General features: G+C 37.8%; 1 protein-coding gene across 5 annotated transcripts in view; it reads left to right on the top strand.

The window, feature by feature from the left end:
• Positions 1–18423, top strand: part of adcy2b (adenylate cyclase 2b (brain)) — a 46738-nt gene that overhangs the window by 16363 nt on the left and 11952 nt on the right. For all 5 annotated transcript variants that reach the window (XM_067507010.1, XM_067507000.1, XM_067506990.1 and 2 more), the window contains exons 5-14: positions 3644–3792; positions 7052–7163; positions 10003–10130; positions 12695–12853; positions 13774–13906; positions 16513–16689; positions 16792–16832; positions 16924–17004; positions 17511–17580; positions 17864–17961. In XM_067507010.1, coding sequence (XP_067363111.1) covers positions 3644–3792; positions 7052–7163; positions 10003–10130; positions 12695–12853; positions 13774–13906; positions 16513–16689; positions 16792–16832; positions 16924–17004; positions 17511–17580; positions 17864–17961 — 1148 coding nt within the window. The remainder of the gene's footprint in view (positions 1–3643; positions 3793–7051; positions 7164–10002; positions 10131–12694; positions 12854–13773; positions 13907–16512; positions 16690–16791; positions 16833–16923; positions 17005–17510; positions 17581–17863; positions 17962–18423) is intronic.

Raw genomic sequence — 18423 nt, 5'->3', positions numbered from 1 at the left:
AGGTATTTTGCATGTGCACTACTATATGTGTGTGCGTGCATGCGTGTGTTTTAGATTGTGTAAGGATTAATGCAAATGTCAGTGCAAAATTAACACAACCAAATCTCATTCATTAGCTGAATACAGATCACTTCAGTTCATTAATCAAACACATGATTAATAAAGCTACATCTATTGAGGCTATTATATTCCCTCTGCAAGTTCACAGCAGATTGTTCATATCGTTTCTGTGATGAATAAGTAAATAAGTGCGGGCGGTGTGGGTTTCTTTTTTTAGCACAGCCCCCTCCAGCCCCTCTCTCTACTTAATTTGCTGCTGTGTTTTAGGAAATGAGCCCGTGGTGTGTGAACAATGTAATGACCCTCTCTGCTGTGAGCCGCATTTATGAGTCACACCCCCTCAGGCAGCTTTTCACTCTCTCTAACATGCACACACACCCACACATATGCCCCCACACGCACGCACACTGTAATGTTAAGGCAAAACTCTGCAACTTACATTATTGATCTCACACCCTTGGTGCCATTTTTCTTGTGGCCCATGTCGTTTTACCATAGAGTGACACACAAGCATTGTAGATGTCTAGCACTGTTGTGAAGCTGCAATCCCAAAAGACTAGTTTGCACATTGCCTCTGATGGTGGATATATGGCATTTTGTAAATTAATAAATAGATTATAAATAGGTCTGTCTTACAGTAGACATTCGCCTTTTCTCCTTATAATAATATACATTCTAACAAATTACAGCCAATGTCCAAATTTATAGACCTTGCTCCACTGCCTTCCTCTGTCATGCTGCATACTTTACAGTGAAGATATTTTCTCTGCCTTAATCACTCTTCTGTTCTTGACTTTTGCTTCCTGTGTTGAGTGCTGAAAAATTAGCTGCAGTGAACCCTCATTAAGGCCATATAAAAATCTATTTAGGAGGTTAAATATTAGTTGTGGATGACAATGGCTATATTTATATGGAGTATTAGAGAGGGAGAATAGAAAAGAATAGCAAGCTATAGAATGGAAACATTTCTAACAAAAACAGAGGAGAATAAATATAAGATATGATGGAAGAAAACAAAACAGCTCATGATGGAATAATGGCAGATTAAAATATAGTTAACAGAAGAATAGAATAGAAAAAGACAAAACAATGAAACACTATAGAACAAAATACAATGAAAGCAGTGTGGATTGGGACACAATAGAACAAAGCAGAATAGAGCCAAGTAGAATAAAAAAGAATAGAATAAAACATCAGTAGTGAGCAGCACATGATAGAATAGTAGAACTGACAGAATATGTGTGGTCCCGTATAAGATTGTTCCTAACTTCTCACTTGCCCTGGAAGTTATTCCAGGCCACCGTGTTGAAAGACATCCCAATGAAATCGCACTGAGGATCAAGGAGCAATGTCTGAGGAGCAATAAATAAGGATACACAAGATCATCCTTTACAGAAATCTTTTATCTTTTAGTGATTGGATGGTGATCTGAATGCTCATTACTGAACTACACTAACAGAAGAAATAACATTCCCAGCTCAAAGACTTTTGATTTTATTAGTTTTCAAATCCACCCGCTGCCGCCTCAACAACTAAAAGGTCAACTAAAAGGTCACTACAAAATGGTTACCTCCCCCATTCCAAAGACATGCATGTTAGGTTAACTGGCAACTCTAAATTGCCCGTAGATGTGAATGTGAGTGTGAATGGTTGTCTGTCTGTCTCTCTGTGTTGGGCTTAAGATAGTCTGGTAACCTGTCAAGAGTGTATCCGGCCTCTTGCCCAATGACAGCTGGGATAGGCTCCATCCCCCAATCCTAAACAAGATAAATGGTTGGAGATAATGGATAGATTGATACACCATCTAATTAAAAGAGATCTGATTGAGATTTGATTTGACTGACAAAAGAATCCTGAACAATGTTCTGCATTTTTCAGAAAGGTTTTTCTCAAAATCTATAATTTTCTACTAATAATAAAATTGTCATGGACAGAAGGCGAGTGGGATGTTGTTCGACAATAACCACACTTTAATTATCTGTCATAACGTCAATCCTTCGGTTACTAGAGGCTAAAAATACCTGTGTATTAGGTAGACATATAGTTTGATGAAGAAATCGTTACATAATTAAACTTCTCTTTAATACAAATATTTATAATACATTTATTTAGTGCTTTACTTTTATCCAGAAGACTCGTAAGTGATGGATACACGCATAGAAAAGCATCTCGGGGTTCAGTGTCCAGGACAGTTCTACATGTGGAGCAAAAGAGCTAGGAATTGAAATGCCAACTATATAGGTATTGGACAGCCTGCCAATACCTATATAATACCTGCCCAAATGCTGATTCTAAAAACTTATCAACGCTTTTTTACTTCAAGACTAGACTACTGCTCCTTCACTGGCTTCTCTCCATTACCTCCCCATAAAATCAAGTATTGAATTTAAAACCTTCCTCCTTACAAACAGCTCAGGGTCAATTGTATCTCAGAGACCTCATACTACAGATCTATCCCACTACAGCACTTCACTGTTAGATTGCAGGTCTTCTTGTGGATCCCAGAGTTTTCAAAAGTAGAATGTAAGGCAGAGCCTTTAGCTACCAAGTTACTCTCCAGTGGAACGAACTCCCAGTTCTCTCAGTGCAGTAATTTGTTGGATTTTATCTGCTGTTTTGTAAGGTGTTGACCTTAATATATAAAGTGCCTTGAGATTACTTTTGTTATGAATTGGCACTATATAAATAAAATTGAACTTGACTAAAACCACAACCAACACTCATCATCAGTGTTCTGTTGCTCATTTTGCCTTGGGGATTCTGTTTCTCTGAAGTATATTTTCACATAGTCCTTTATCCCACACAAAGAAAATGTCTTGAGCCTTGAAGTGTGTGGAGGACGTTTTTCTGCACATTCTTTATGTACATGTTCTGGTGAAACTATTTCACTGTAGTAGCTCACATGCTGCTTGCTGACTTACCAGGACTTACTATGATGCAAGTGTGGCCCAGTCCTGCATTTGTGTCCAGGGCAGTGCATTAATTAATTATTATTAATTTTTTCACAGTAGGACTTTTTACTATATAAAGGCTGTATAGTAATATAGAATAGAGGCCAAACCCATTAAACCACAAGTACAGGATAACTGAGGAAATCTGATCAACACAAAACTTTCCCATTGTATTGTATTTCATCAACAAATATATTTAATGCACAATGAGGTTCAAAAGTTCTTTATCAGATCTTAAATAAAGTTAATTTTTATGTTTTAATATTAATGCCATTTCCAATGTAAGGGAATGCAAATATAACCCTAAACATAATAACAATTCACATTCAGCTGTTACAGAAGGTTTTTTTAATATCATTATCTTACAATACATATTAACATAAATTGTCATGGAGTGGTTTAAAAAAAGACAGAATAATAATATCTCCTCATCACATTAACTGAGACGACACACAGGTGTAGAAATGTCTCCGTGTTATCATATAAATATTATTCCTTTTTTGTGGGATCTATGGTCACTATGGTAACAGAAGTCATTCTTTGTCTTCTTTCTATTTCTTAATTGTCCCCCTAGATTCCTGACTCTGCCTTGCCTGGCTTTGATCCTTGCCTTCCCCTGTCTCTGTCTCTAGGAGCGGTTACTCTTATCCTTATTGCCGGCTCACATAGCCGGAGTGATGAAAGCTGAGATCATCCAGAGGCTGCAGGGCCCGAACTTTGGTCGAACTGAGAGCACCAACAACTTCCACAACCTCTATGTGCAGCGGCACACCAATGTCAGGTATACGATTTCTTCTCGTTACTCGTGCTTCCACATAATAAAGGTCATTATTTTTTTCTTCCAGCCCATCACTTGATTGCTCTCCAATACTACTCGGTCCTCCCTCTTATTACCCTGTCCTCCCTCATTGCCCATCTTCTGTTGTCCTTCTTGTCTATCTGCTCTCAGGTTTCAATTGCTTCAGCTGTAACTGCTCAAAAATCAAGTTGCAGTTTACTTATAATACCCCTTACCTCCCTTAACTTTCTGTCTACATTTTCCATGTCAATCATCAGCTCACATCTTCTTGGACTTTGTTTATCTCTTGTTCTGTTATAATTTGGGTTTTTGCGTGAGTATGCACACTATGGTTTAGCTTCATTCCAGTCTGAGTTTCAGGTTTCTTGTTTTGTCCTCATGCTCTACATTACTTGCTTGTTCAAATTTATGTCCTGCTCTAGCATCTGTTCCTTTGTTAGTGTTGGATATATTCTACTGTAGGTTAGTTTTTTGTGTCATTCATTGTACCTTTCATTTATTCTTTCTTTAGTCATTCTAGTCACATGTTGTTCCTCCACTGTGAGCATTCAGTCTCTTTGCATTAAAGCCTTTCTCTGCCACACCTTTCTCTGTCCTGTTGTGCATTTGGGTTTGCCATTTTGAACATGAACATAAACACTAAAGCTGCCATTATAATTGTTTTAAACTACACTTTTGCATGCATCTTATGGCTACGTCATGTGTTTTTTTGGGGTTGCTTGAGAACCCTGATGGTGCTTGTTCAAAGAAATTAATGGTACAGGTTTATGAGATGCAAATAAGCATATGACCAGTTGGGACAGAATGTATTTTCATCAGCAGTTTTGGATCACCACAACAGTGCCGGAAATACCAACAGCAGCAGCTGTTTTTCTCTTTCTGAGTTCATCACCAATGATAATGTAACTTCCTTTAGTGCTGCCATGGCTTCCGTGGTGCAAAAGCAGAAGTTTTTCCATGTATGGGAATTGTTAAAAATACTATTAATCTAGAAAATGATCAAAGTGACCTAAGTTATTATTTCATTTTCTAGTATAAATTATGTCGCAATCATTGTCTATGCATTAGTAAAAAGCTTGAAGATCATACAAAAGCACTGCAAGGCCTGTAAAGCAGCATCAAGTCTTACAAACAGCACACTAAGGAGAATTTTTCATCATTGCTGGCAATTTTAGTGAAGGTTTTGCCAAAATTCCAACAAAGTCACACTAGGAATTTGCAAAATATCCCAAACTTTGTTTTGATCCAAGTTTTCACTCCTGCTCTAAGAATGCTGCCTCTCAAAGTTTTATTTGCATGTTCATGTGTCGACTACAGTATTCATGTGGTAAATTTTAATACCAACTCAGAGTGTGAGGGTCTCTACACACCACTACATGCAGCCCACAAATTTGCATCCATACTTACATCATGTGTCATTTATTTTGTTACAGAACTGGTTACACACACTGTTCTTGATCTTTTTTAAATTCAAATTCAAAATGGTGTGCATGTGTGGTACATATTTTTGTAATTATACCCAATTGTAGTATGAATAGAAGCACTAACACATTTATTGTGCGAATATGACTCCATTGGAAACCATTCCAATGGAATGCCTTTACCTTTAGGTCGGTGGATTGTTTGTAAGTAAGTTATGTTAATTTTTAGTTACATTAATCAATTAGGTCTCTTTGAGAGCAAAAGTTAGAAACTAGGGCTATAAAAAATGTTGTGCTTTTGTAAACAAGTTAGTGCCTTAGTAATAATTTGAACAGTCTATATGCTTACATGCATTTGTAGGGGCTCTGGTGTCCCTAAAGAAAACAAGATTAGAGGGACAGTTATTTATCCAACCTGTATCCAGCACTAAATGTGTTAATTTAATCTGAGTCTATTTAATGTTTGTAACAAAGATGATCAGTTTTAGCATCAGATACTGTGTTGGAAATACATTCCAGCGAAAACATTTGTCAGAGTGAAGCATCTTTGTTTCATGTATAGCAGTTCCATGGTGAAGACTCCACCAACTTGCATTTCTCCACTAGAAGCAGAGAAATATTTTAATATAGAGGGAAGTGTAAAAGCATTGATGTACATTTACACCCTACAAAGCAAGTCACCCTTTAAGTGGAAAACTATTTCCGGTTATTTTGATACTACAGTTGTACAAATAAGACTATGGTGGGCTGCCATAGATAATTATTAGGAAAGACTGGGTCACTTGTCAGTGTCTTGTCCACAAGGAACATTACTTCCTTTATCTCTTACAACAAAACTGACCTTGAACCTTGTTCCATCTTGTTCCGTTTCATTGCCATGGCCAAATATAAATTCAGAGTTAATCCACCTCCATTGTAGTCTGAGGTCACTTTGCCAAATAAAGAATAAAGATGTGTCCTCTGTTTCCAATGACACCCCTCTCCACATTGTGGAGGTTTATAGAAATACAGAGGACACATATCCAGGCTTACTGTAAGAGCCTCTGTAGTACATTCTCTGAAAATCTGTTTTCAATCATGTTGGAGTTTCATTGGAGAAACAATATCACTGTTTCTTCTTTAAGTAGGCCTTAAGTGTGTGCGTTTGTGTGTGTGCGTGTGTGTGTCTGTGTGTGTGTGTGTGTGTGTGTGTGTGTCCTTGTGTTTTACTGCCTATTTTTCTTGCCATAATAACATCCCCAAATGGTCTAGCTCACAGTGAAGAGGGCACTCTTTCCAAAACAACAACCTGACACTCAAACTGACAGTGTGGTTCTGCTAGTATCCTCCTACACTACATAGTTAGCAGAGAGTTAAACCACCGTAGTAACTATGGGTTCATCAAGAGCCTCCTGGGCTTGTGGAGAGCAAGATGAAACACCTTATATCCAGGAATGGATCTAGAAATCTTTTATTGGGATGGCCAGACTGATGCAAAGTCTCGAAATAAATTGGCACATTTGGAAAACAATTTCAAAGATTTTAAACTCAAATTTAAAAACCCTTTTGTAAACAAAGTGTATATTAATATGCTAACAGTTTTTAGTGTTTCCACAGTGTAAGAAATATCAAATATGTAACTTATAAACCAAATTTTAACTCCAAATATTTCATGAACAGTTGGGGAGAGGTAGAAATTCTTTGCATAGATACTCTGCCTAGTTGCAACTGCTAGAAAAATTGTATTGTGACAAAAATAAGAGACTGTCTTAAATGTACCTAATAATCAAATTGAATCTATTTAAAATGATAGCGATTTATTTTACTTTTTGTTTTTGCAGCATTCTGTATGCAGACATTGTGGGCTTCACCCGACTGGCCAGTGACTGCTCTCCAGGTGAACTTGTGCATATGCTGAATGAACTCTTTGGCAAGTTCGACCAGATTGCAAAGGTAAACTTACGGCTAGCCAAAATTCATTTTTGGTTATCACATTTCTTACATGACACTGTTTGCTTCAAATTAAGAGTTACAGTAGAAAATGTTGTAAAAAGATTGCACAAACTGTAAGAAGAAGTTTATGTCTTATCTAATGTTGTTTTGGTCTTGTAAGAAAATATTAAAAATTGTATTGCAGTTGAGTATTGCATCATGCCAAAATACAGCTTTAAAAGATTGAAATATTTAGGGAGACATTGCTACTAAAGCTACCTTAAACTAAACTACTTTAAATCAAACCTAAACAAATAATAAACTCGTTAACTTCAATTCACTTTCAATTTTTAGTTTGTGCTCTTGGGATGTTCAGTCAACAGAGCTGACCATATCTATCCCTTCATAACCACAGTGCACCCATCCTCTGATGGCTATTTCCAGCAGGATAATGTACCATGTGACACAGCTAAAATCCTCTCAAACTGGTTTCCTAAACGTGACATTAAATTCACTGTCGAATGGCCTTCACAGTCACCAGATCTCAATCCAATGGGTCATCTTTGGGATACGGTCGAACTTGAGATTCTCATCATGGATGTGCAGAAGACAAATCTGCAGCAACTGTGTAATGCTGTCATGTCAATATAAACCAAAATCTCCAAGGGATGTTTCCAGCACCTTGTTGAATCTATGCCAGAAAAAATTAAGGCGTTTCTGAAGGCAAAATAGGGTCCAAGCCAATTCTGGCAAGGTGAACATAATGAAGTGGCTGTGGAGTTTAAAATAAAAGGGCTTTGGTTTTCTTTTTAAGTGGTGTGAGCCAAAGTAACATGCTGTCTCCTGTTTCATTCATTTGATCGCTGCTTAGTGAGAATCGAAACCAAATAACTCAAAAAAATTGTAATCAGGCAGCAAAAGACTGGCTCATAACCTATTTAAATCAGAGCTTAAGATAACATCATTGACATCTAAAGCCAGAAGAATAGAGGCTTTTTGATTATGAATATCACCTATAAATCCAGGTTAATGCTCTGTAATAACTTTCATAACCAAACCAAATAACTAACTTTTGAAAATCACCTCACTGTGCTAAACTATTACGTTTTCAGATTAAGTAATAAATTAAGAAATGTTAGTGAACAATGTAAGCAAAGCATTTTGCTTGTGTTTCAGTGGCATTTTGCAGGTGACTACACCTCTGAAGAGCTGCTGTTACTTGACAACTTAATTATTTTGAGGCTGAAGTTAATTCATAGGTTATTGAGTGTACATTCTACAACAACAGATTGACACTGGCGTTTTCTCTCTATTAGGACATGGTCTAAGAAACAAACATGTTTAGTTGTGTAATATACCTAATTGGCTTTATTAAATTTAATATAGGCAGAGATTATGGACTATTAAATGTAAAATAAAGGCAAAAATAGAATTAAAGTAAATATTGGAAAATAACATCAAGGTCAGGACTGCCACAGACTAAGCGAAATCATTATGCCATTCATACCACTCTGTAATAACTTGTAAAGGTATTCCTGCATATATTAATAGCAACCTGTATAACATTATAATAATGTAGGGCTATATCAAATCTTGGACATGAAGCCTGAGAGTACATAACTGGGGCTAGATCTCACGATTAATTAAAGTTAAATAATTAGGTGTGTTAATAAAAATAGTTATATTTGTCAATATATAGGGTACCGGTGGAAAATTGCAACCCTGAAATAAATTTTAGTTCCATATAAAAATAAGTAATACATTTAATTCTGAGATTAAAGGTGGAATATTTTAGAGAAGGTTTAGAGGTTTTGTTGGTTTAGAGATTAAAGTCACATAATTTTGTAAACACACAAAATTGACTAACTGTAGCTTGTCTTGTTAAAAGTGGTCGGGGGACTGGAGCTGGCAATACGCAGAAGAAACCCTGACCCCATCGTCCACCACACAGACAAATTTTCACACTTACATTTTGCCATAATTGTATTTACCTAGATATGCACATGTTAATAAAATGGTTCAAAACTTTTTGCAAAGCTGCTAGAAAGGTCACCTGCAAATTCACCACCTGCACCAATCAAACAAAGGTTCAGTAGTCTGTGCCTTTAACTACTGAGAGAGCTTTGAATGTTTATTTTAATAATTTTATTAACATTAATGTGTGGATATGTGGGTAAAAACAATTAAGGCAAAATATTTGTAAAGTCTATTGCAGTTTATAGTGTTTATATTGTTTGTTTATTCACTAATTCTCAGAATATTCCAACTTAAATAACAGTCTTTAAATTGATAGGTGATAGACTGAAAATCTGAGGATTTTCTTGTTTTAACATGACATTAAAGAAAGAAGATAATACCAGATAATTAGTGAATCTATGAATTAGATGAACCTTGAAATAAATGTCGTTCCTGCGGCCAATGCTGGCCTCTGTAACAACCTTCCCAGAGGTTGTAGCCGTGTGGGCTGGTCTGAGTGAATCTTCCAGTCTCATGGGTATTCAACTATTCAGTTCCGAACAGTTGAGTCAGGCTCTCTCAGCTTTGTGTCCAGCAGCTCTGTTTTCCCGCCTGACGAAGCCGCTGTTATATAAAACTGGCCCAGTGATGAGCTGTTACACATCCCACATGTGGAATAAGAGCTAACGCGTTGTGTGTGTAGGTGTATGATTTTAGGCTTGATGGATGTGATTGTGTGTGTGAAAGTTAATGGAGGTGAAAAAGAGCACGAGAAGTGTAATTTTAAAAATTATATATAATAGTTAACCATTACTAATTGTGGACAGATTATAATTATAAAATGTACACTTTCTGTCCCAATTTATCCCCATTTGTCTTCTTTTCTTACCTCTCTCTGTTTTAGGAAAATGAGTGTATGCGAATCAAGATCCTGGGAGATTGTTACTACTGCGTATCTGGTTTGCCTGAGTCTCTGCCTAACCATGCCAGAAACTGCGTGAAGATGGGCTTGGATATGTGTGAGGCCATCAAGTAAAATACCAGCTCTTTCCTTCTCTTTCTCCCTCTGTCTCTCACAGACACATACAGAAACACAAACAAACACATTCTTGTCAAACAGATCGAGCAGAAGGAATGCCAGACTTGATTTCAGCTCTGTTTGAACTCTAGAGTAAACACAAAATGAATGGGACACGATAAGCCTCCCTACTGAATGAATGAAATTTTAAAACAACAAATGAAAACTCTTTTTTATTAATCTGAAACCAAAAGGGCTTTTTCCAATCTTGTGATAGCACCACTTTACTTTACATCTATCAATTTAAAGACTGTTATTTAGTGTATGTAAATAGAGAATGTTGACTCCATACATCCAGTCAAATCTTTTCAGTTTAGCTTTCGTTTACAGGAAGCACTAAAGCTGCCATTCTTTTACACTGTTATACTGACTAACAGCCAGACATTGGCATGTTACATAACACAACTGCCACAAACTCTTGAACAACAACCCACTCTAGCTTGTTCTTATCTAACTTACAAACATAAACTTGCTTTTCCTGCACCTTAGGATGAGCTATATAACAAGCATTGACTTGGGAAAAGTGCACTGCTAATGTTTGTATATAGCAAATTACAGTTTGGTGCAAGAGTAAAACAAATATTATTTATCATTATCATCATCATCATCATTTTATACACAACCAGCTACTGCAATTGTTCTTTCATCAGGAATGTATTAAATTTAACATTCAATTAATTTATTAAGGGGGATGCAACGGGGGTCTGGTGGCTCAGTGTTAAGGCATTTGGTTGGGATACAGAAGCCTGCAGGTTCAAATCCCACCCCACCAGGCATGGCCAAACTCCTAAAAACATGTGCCAAATCACTTGGAGAACACGTTCTGCTGTGGCGACGCCTGAACGGACAAGCCAAAAGCTATTGATCTTTAACGGGGATGCAAAATCTACTACCAATGCAATTTTTATTATTTTACTGTAATTTTATTTATACACGATTTGAATAATTTTCTTAATTCTGTTGATGAAAAAAATTATTTGTTTTACTCTTCCTGACATTTCAAAATAAGGGGATGCAAACTTTTGCACCCCACTGTAACTGCTCAGCTACAGCACATCAAATAGCACATACTGGAAAAAGACCTGCATTAATATGGTTAAATGCTAATTTGTGACTTGCTCTTCAAACTCACTGTTTAGAACACAACACTGTTGCCACAGTGCCCAACTAGCCGTAAAGACTAGAAGCATGTGGGGGTTCACAGTGCTCACTGAGCCACTCTTGGATTATTAACAACATTCTGTCACTCTCACAAATACAGACAGTGTAGAAGTTATAAATGACACAATACAGCCCAGATAATTTGTTGGACCAAAAAAGTCGAACAAAGCATAGATTACAGTTTTACAGTTACAGTCAGTTGAATCAAAGGAAGAATACAAAAGTAAAGCAAGATTTATACTGTAATTAAGACATAACATATACATGATTTTTTTTATGGTATTTACTATTTATGTTGACATTGCCAGATTATGCAATCTGCCATAACTTTATAGTGTAGTGTCTTTTTATTAATGCCAATCTTGCTTTCAACTATGTCTAACTTAACTATGCTTTTAGGCAAACTACCATCAACAAATGAAATGTTTGCAGTGCAGTAGACCCTGGTGCATTGTAATATGAAATTAAGTCTAAATAATAATGATGCAACCCTTCAGTCAACTGAGAAAAAACGAGCAATCAAGTTTTTTTATTTAATTTTATTTAACTATATTTATGTATTTATTTAATTATTTTGCTTTTAGCGTTTAAGGGTAGAACGGTGGTAAAGTGGTTAGTATTGTTATCTCACACTTAGAAGGTTCCGGGTTTACACCCTGGCCGGCCAAGGCTTTTCTGGAGTTTGTATGTTCTCCCTGTGTTTGCATGGTTTTCCTCTGGGTACTCCAGTTTCCTCCCTCAGTCCAAATCAAACATGTATGGTAGGTTAGGTTAATTGGTAAATCTAAAATGGTGGAAATGGTTGTCTCCTATCCAGGGTGTACCCCACCTCTTGCCCAAAGACAGCTAAGATAGGTTCCAGCCCCCCCTGAGACCGAAATAGGATAAGCGGTGACAGATAATGGATAGATGGGTGGATGTAGGGTTTTAACTTGTATTTGGTGATGCAGCGACAAACTGTGTTCATTGATTTGTTGCATTGATTTCCATTTCAGAATCATATCTTTTTTAATGCAGTCTGACTCAGAACCACAAGATCACTGCCATTCAATATTGTTTTTTGTCTGGTCTTTTGTGTACAGATGCATCCACATTCCGTGAATGTTTTGATGATTTACTGTGCTATAGCTAATGAAATACCCAAATACTTACCCCAAAAAAAGTTTCCCAGTTTATTGAGACATGTTGGTGGCATCAAATTCAACTGTTTTCTTTGTCCTAGTTACAATAAAAATAGGTTTCAAATGATTGGCAGTGAAGGATGGGATTTGTTCAAAAAAACTAAGAATACACAATGTTTTATAGTTTTATATTATAAGAATAAACAACTAAACATTCTTTCATCTGTTTTCCTCAGGAAGGTCAGAGACGCCACAGGTGTTGATATCAACATGCGCGTTGGTGTTCATTCTGGCAATGTTCTGTGTGGTGTCATTGGACTCCGGAAGTGGCAGTATGATGTGTGGTCACATGATGTAACACTAGCTAATCATATGGAGGCAGGAGGTGTGCCAGGGTAAGCTAAGTCCAGTACTGTAAAGAATGTTTCAATTGATCTCGGTGCTGCTTGGACAAATAGAGACATGTACCTGAGGGAATGATAGTTTTAGTTTATAAACCAGACAAGAAGCTGTGCTTTGGGAATTGACTAATAGTTCCTGCTCTCAGTGATTAATGTTGAGTTGCACTTTAGAGTTAGTCAGTGAATTCCCATCTGATCCACTGCAGTTCTATGTAACCTAAAGTAGAAATGAGCCAGTTTGGGGCCAGCAGTACCACAATGTCATTATCTGGAGTTTCAACGTAAAGTCAATATATTGAAAACTGGCATTCAAGACATTTCACACTTAAAAGAAAAACACACATTACATGTAAGTTTATTAAGATGTCTTGAAACATTGCAGATTGGCCATGCTAACTAAAAGAAGGTTTACATGAGTATCAGTGTTTTAAAATCATTAAACCCCTAGCAAAGTATATACTTAAAAGCTGTTCTCCATTACCACATTGAACTACACACATCCAGTAAACAGACATGGCTATAGATCATTTCAATTACAGCCCCCTAATTTGACCAGCTCCACATGTGCTGTAGTGTGTAGCCATTAAGTCTGTCATCCCAGCACTGTAACAAGCATGGGAAAATTGGCTGGTGGTTATATGTAAGCTACTGTGAAAATGAGATCTCCAGTGCCACCATGTTGTCTCACTGGGCTGCTAATGCTTTTTCTCCTCTCAAGCCTTATAAAAGCCTACTAAACATATTCACATGCCCATTCATCTCTGTTTGCAAGATAGCTAACAAACATGAAAAAGGGAGAATTGTTGTTAAGTAAAGCTGGAAAATAAAAAAAGTGGTTGCTAGAGACGTTTATAGCACAATTTCTTTAAATTCTTGACCTCATCATTTGCCCACTCATTATGTGTCATGTCCAGGAGGGTCCATATCTCCTCAGTCACGTTAGAGCATTTGAAAGGATCATACAAGGTGGAGCCCGGAGAAGGACAGAGTCGAGACTCGTACCTGAAAGAACATGGGGTGGTCACCTACCTGGTCATCAACCCTAAGGTCAGATATCAACACATACAAGGTTCAATATATTCAAGAAAACAGTCAGATAGTGATGTTAGAGATTATATAAACACTGTGTTATTATCTGCACAATACATTTGTTATGTATATTAACATTAATGAACCAGTTTGAGTGTTCATATTCTTAGCAACTACTGAAGATACAGTAAATGTTCAGTGAGCCAATAACAAAATGTTTCTGAAATGAATAACATTTTAGCAGGTGTTCAGTCACTCTACTCAGAGAAGATTATGTTGGAAGTGAGGTCCTATTTCACTGCTCTAGACATTGTGCCGCTCCTACTGTCAAACCAGGACAAAAAGTGCTGCTTGAGGACGTTTGAGAGATCTGCCTCCTCTGTGAACTTTCTGCCGAGAACATCTCTATATAGAATATGCTGTTGGCATCCAGGCTGTACTTATTTTTTTTTTTGCTTGGCAAGTAAAAAACAGTCTGCAAGAGACAGAACAGTCCTCTGCCTTCCTAATCCTTCCATAACTTGGCTAAGATGCACCCACCCCCTTAAATATCTGCACTAAGACCTTCCTTTTTCCTCCTTTAGGCAGTATCTGCTTAATTCACAGACCTTTGGGTTCCCAATGCCTCACTGGCATCTCTGTTCTGACGAATTAAGGCCCACATGGTTCCCAGTGCATCTTTTAAAAATACCATCAGTGACATAAAAACCCACCGTGTCTTTTCAGCACTGATTCCTCTAAATCAGGTCCTTTGGCTCCTTTTTGTTGTATTTTTTTTTAGTTTTTATTTTTTATCTTTTGATTCCTCACCAAAGAGCTTGACCAGGGATCGGTAGCTTTGCCATAAAGACATCACATCACTTGAAATTTGCTCCTAGTTCTCAGAGTGCAGATTCAGTAGCACTGTGTTCTAGTTTCTGTGTGAGCTGCGAAGTGTACATAAAAAAACCACATAAAGGTGAGAATGTTTAATTTTTCTATGCACAATTAACAAATGATCAGTGAATTGAAACAAAAACATTCATGTAGCAGCCTATTATCAGCTTTCTCTGTTCTCTGCAGTTAAACTTTTTTTTTTACATTTTTCTGGCATGCTGCTTATGAATGCAGGGCAGCAACACTGGAGTAGAGCGTCCAAATTTACCCTCATGCCGTGCAGCTTTAAAGAATCTATCCTGAGTATTTCTATTGTGGTTAATTATCTTCTCCCTACAAAATATTCTCACCTCATGGAAGGTCTGCAAAAGATACAATAAGATGCTTCCCAGCATCCTTTATTTACTTTAATGGAGATAGCTTTTCAATATGCTATCAGATACTGGAATTAGGCTGCAGATGCTTGTTGACATTTTCAAGAAGCCCTGAATAGATTAAGGACAAATATGGAATGTGGAATCACAGGAGGTGTCATCTCCAGTGTCACTGTCATTGATTTTTGCCGGTCGGTACGCCGACAGGAAATGAAAACAGCCATCATGAACAGTGTGCAGTGCAGTTTAAATTCACACTTTTGTGCCCTCTTTCATCAATACCTGTGTATGTCAGCATTTAAAATAAATCACAAGCAGTATGGGACATTTCACCTATTCTACCCACAAAAGCCACACTTTCTTTTTTTTTTCTTCTTATTTCGGCTTATCCAGTGAGTTCAGGGTCGCCACAGCAGATCATTGTACAGCCCTTCCTGACGCAACCCTCTCCAATTTCTACCGGGCTTGGACCGGCACTGAACAGCTGGAGATGGGAGTGGGCTGTTAAGGGTTCAGTGTCTTGCCCAGAGACTCTTTGACATATAGCTGGGACCAGGGATTGAGCCACTGACCCTGTGGTCCATGGACGACTGCCTTACCAAATGAGCTACAGCCGCCCCCGCCCCACAAAAGCCACAAAAGATATTATCCACACTTTTGACAAAAATACTGGAAAAGAAGAAAAACTTCACTTTTGCTGCTCTGTGGCTTTGTGTTTCCGTCAGCAGTGAAGTGGAGTGCTGTTTGCAGAGAGAAAGCACTCAGCATAAAATCAAAGAAGAGTGGCATCATTCTTGACTAAAAGTGTTTTAAGTATCTCAAAACACTGGCAGCCAGGTCACAGATGTCAAGAGCTATCAAGTGACCAGCTTTCTTTTTTATTTTCAACTCAGTGAGAGTTGACAAGAGTAGATGTGTAAAATGGGGTTTACATAGTTGCACTTGATGGATCTGTTTTTCACATCTGAAATATCTACAGTTTATAGTCATTTGCAGTACATACAGCAGCACTTTGAACAAGGGCAATGTGAATTTATGTATCAGTATTTCCATGGTGACAACTTCACCACATCCAACTACAATGATCTCACTTTAGACTAGTCTCTGCGGATTTGTGATGTTTAGCTGAATGCGTAGGGCTCATGGGAAATGGTGTTCTTTAAGGGCTACTACAAAACTAAATATTAATTGGTTTTTCAGAAACAACACTTAGACCAAGTAAGTTGTTAAATTATTTAGGGCAAAGATAAACTAAAGATAAAGGTACATTTTTAAAAATTACTCAAAGTCCAGTTTACCTGCTATATAAGAAGCCACGGTCTAATCACTAACTGACAACTTGTCTCTTTTTTTTATTCCTGTTGATCTTCCCAGACTGAGAGGCACAGTCCTTTGTTGGGCGTGCGCTCTCGTCCCTCTTTGGATGGCGGGAAGATGAGGGCATCTGTCCGAATGACTCGATACCTTGAATCCTGGGGAGCAGCCAAACCCTTTGCCAACCTCCACCATCGAGACAGCATGACTACAGACAATGGCAAGATCAACACTACCGTGAGTGCAGTACAACACTTACCATCTCTTTCAAACAAAGACAAATTGTTCAGATGTAAGTTCTGTGCAGCCAAAATAATTTGTGTTGTGTGACTGTTTTAGGACGTTCCAATGGGGCAATACCACTTTCAGAGACGAGAGAGGTGAGCTAGGAGAAAGGCTGCATTTATATTTAACTTGCAGGGGAGTCTGCTTATTGTGTGTCCATGTTTGAACCTATCCTTTGAATTGTAGGTCCAAGTCACAGAGGAAGAGGTTTGAAGAGGAACTCACTGAGCGAATGATTCGCACCATCGATGGCATCAACTCACAGAAGTAGGCATCGAGTCTGCAGCACATCCTATTTCTGCATCACACCCAGTAACACACACCCATTTTAAATAAAGGTAGGAAAGCAGAGGCAAAAATATGTCAGCATAAGGCCTCTAGAAGAACTCTTTCGGGAGTTTTCTGATTAAGGTACTGATGGTCTAGACTGAAGCATGGAACTTATCAGTAAATCATACAAAAGAAGAAAAGGTTTATTATATTTATTAACAAAAAGATAAGAAATAATTTTTTTCCCGTGTGTATCTTGGGTTTTTTTTATTGCATTTTGCATGAAAATGATGGTCTATTGCAAGTCTGAAATGGTCTCATTAGACTTTACCCTCTTTACTTTTATTTTGATTGTTCATGAAACAAGTTTTTTTTTTTTTTTCGTTATTCACAGAAGACAAAAGTGTTGTCTTTGCATACGTCAGCTTTTTTTTTTGCAGATAACAACCCAGTACCTGGTGGCCTGTACAGTCTGAATATGTCTGTTTCACTTGTGTCTCCAGACAATGGCTGAAATCTGAGGACATCCAAAGGATCTCACTGTTCTTTCACAACAAAGCTCTGGAGAAAGAGGTAGGCGAATGCATACAAAACACCTGCCAGTACTGTTCACTGGGGGAACAAATCACTGAAATTGTGTGGGTATCTGTGAAACTAAGTCATTAGGGGTCTGTGCATCCTGCAGTATATAGGACACAGGTTGTCCACTGTACTTTATATTTTCCATGTAGAAGTCTGCTACATTTTTACATTGTGCAGACTCAGTGTTAAAGTTGATTTTGCCTCCTTTTGTCTGCTACAGTCTCATAATATTGCACAAAGATTTCCAATTTTCTACCTTATCTTCTCTCAACAGTACAGATCCACAACATTACCAGCCTTCAAGTACTATGTCACCTGTGCCTGCCTCATATTCTGCTGTATATTCATAGTGCAGGTCCTCGTCTTGCCCAAGTAAGTCTGCCCCCCCTTCATAGGATTTCCACTGCACACTCCCTGCAGCATCAGCAAACTCCAGCTGTGGCAGCAGGTTGATGTGAAAAAGCCATTTGATGCCAGCTGTCTCATCAACAGGACCAGGCTGAATTGAAAGAGGCAGGGGAGCAAGAGGCAGAATGCTAAAAAGCAGATGGAAATGAAAGGGCACCATGTCTGCTAGTGATTATAGATCAGGTGAATTAAAGTGTGGCGTCTCTTTAATGGTGAAGAGAGAGATTTGCCGTTATGCTAATTTACTGCTTCTCTGAACCAAAGGTGTAATTCAGCATCTGAGAGGCCATTGATTTTTTTATTCACCTCTCGCTCACTCTCTTTATCTTTGCACTGGTTGCACTGTTGCACCATTGCTCTATACATTTATCTATCATTTGGTTTCGGGCTAGGAGCCTTAGATTAGGCGTAATATGTTCTCCGTAA

Source organism: Channa argus, chromosome 1 (assembly GCF_033026475.1).
Source record: "Channa argus isolate prfri chromosome 1, Channa argus male v1.0, whole genome shotgun sequence".
NCBI classification, from domain to species: domain Eukaryota; kingdom Metazoa; phylum Chordata; class Actinopteri; order Anabantiformes; family Channidae; genus Channa; species Channa argus.
This window is presented reverse-complemented; position numbering and strand designations above follow the sequence as displayed.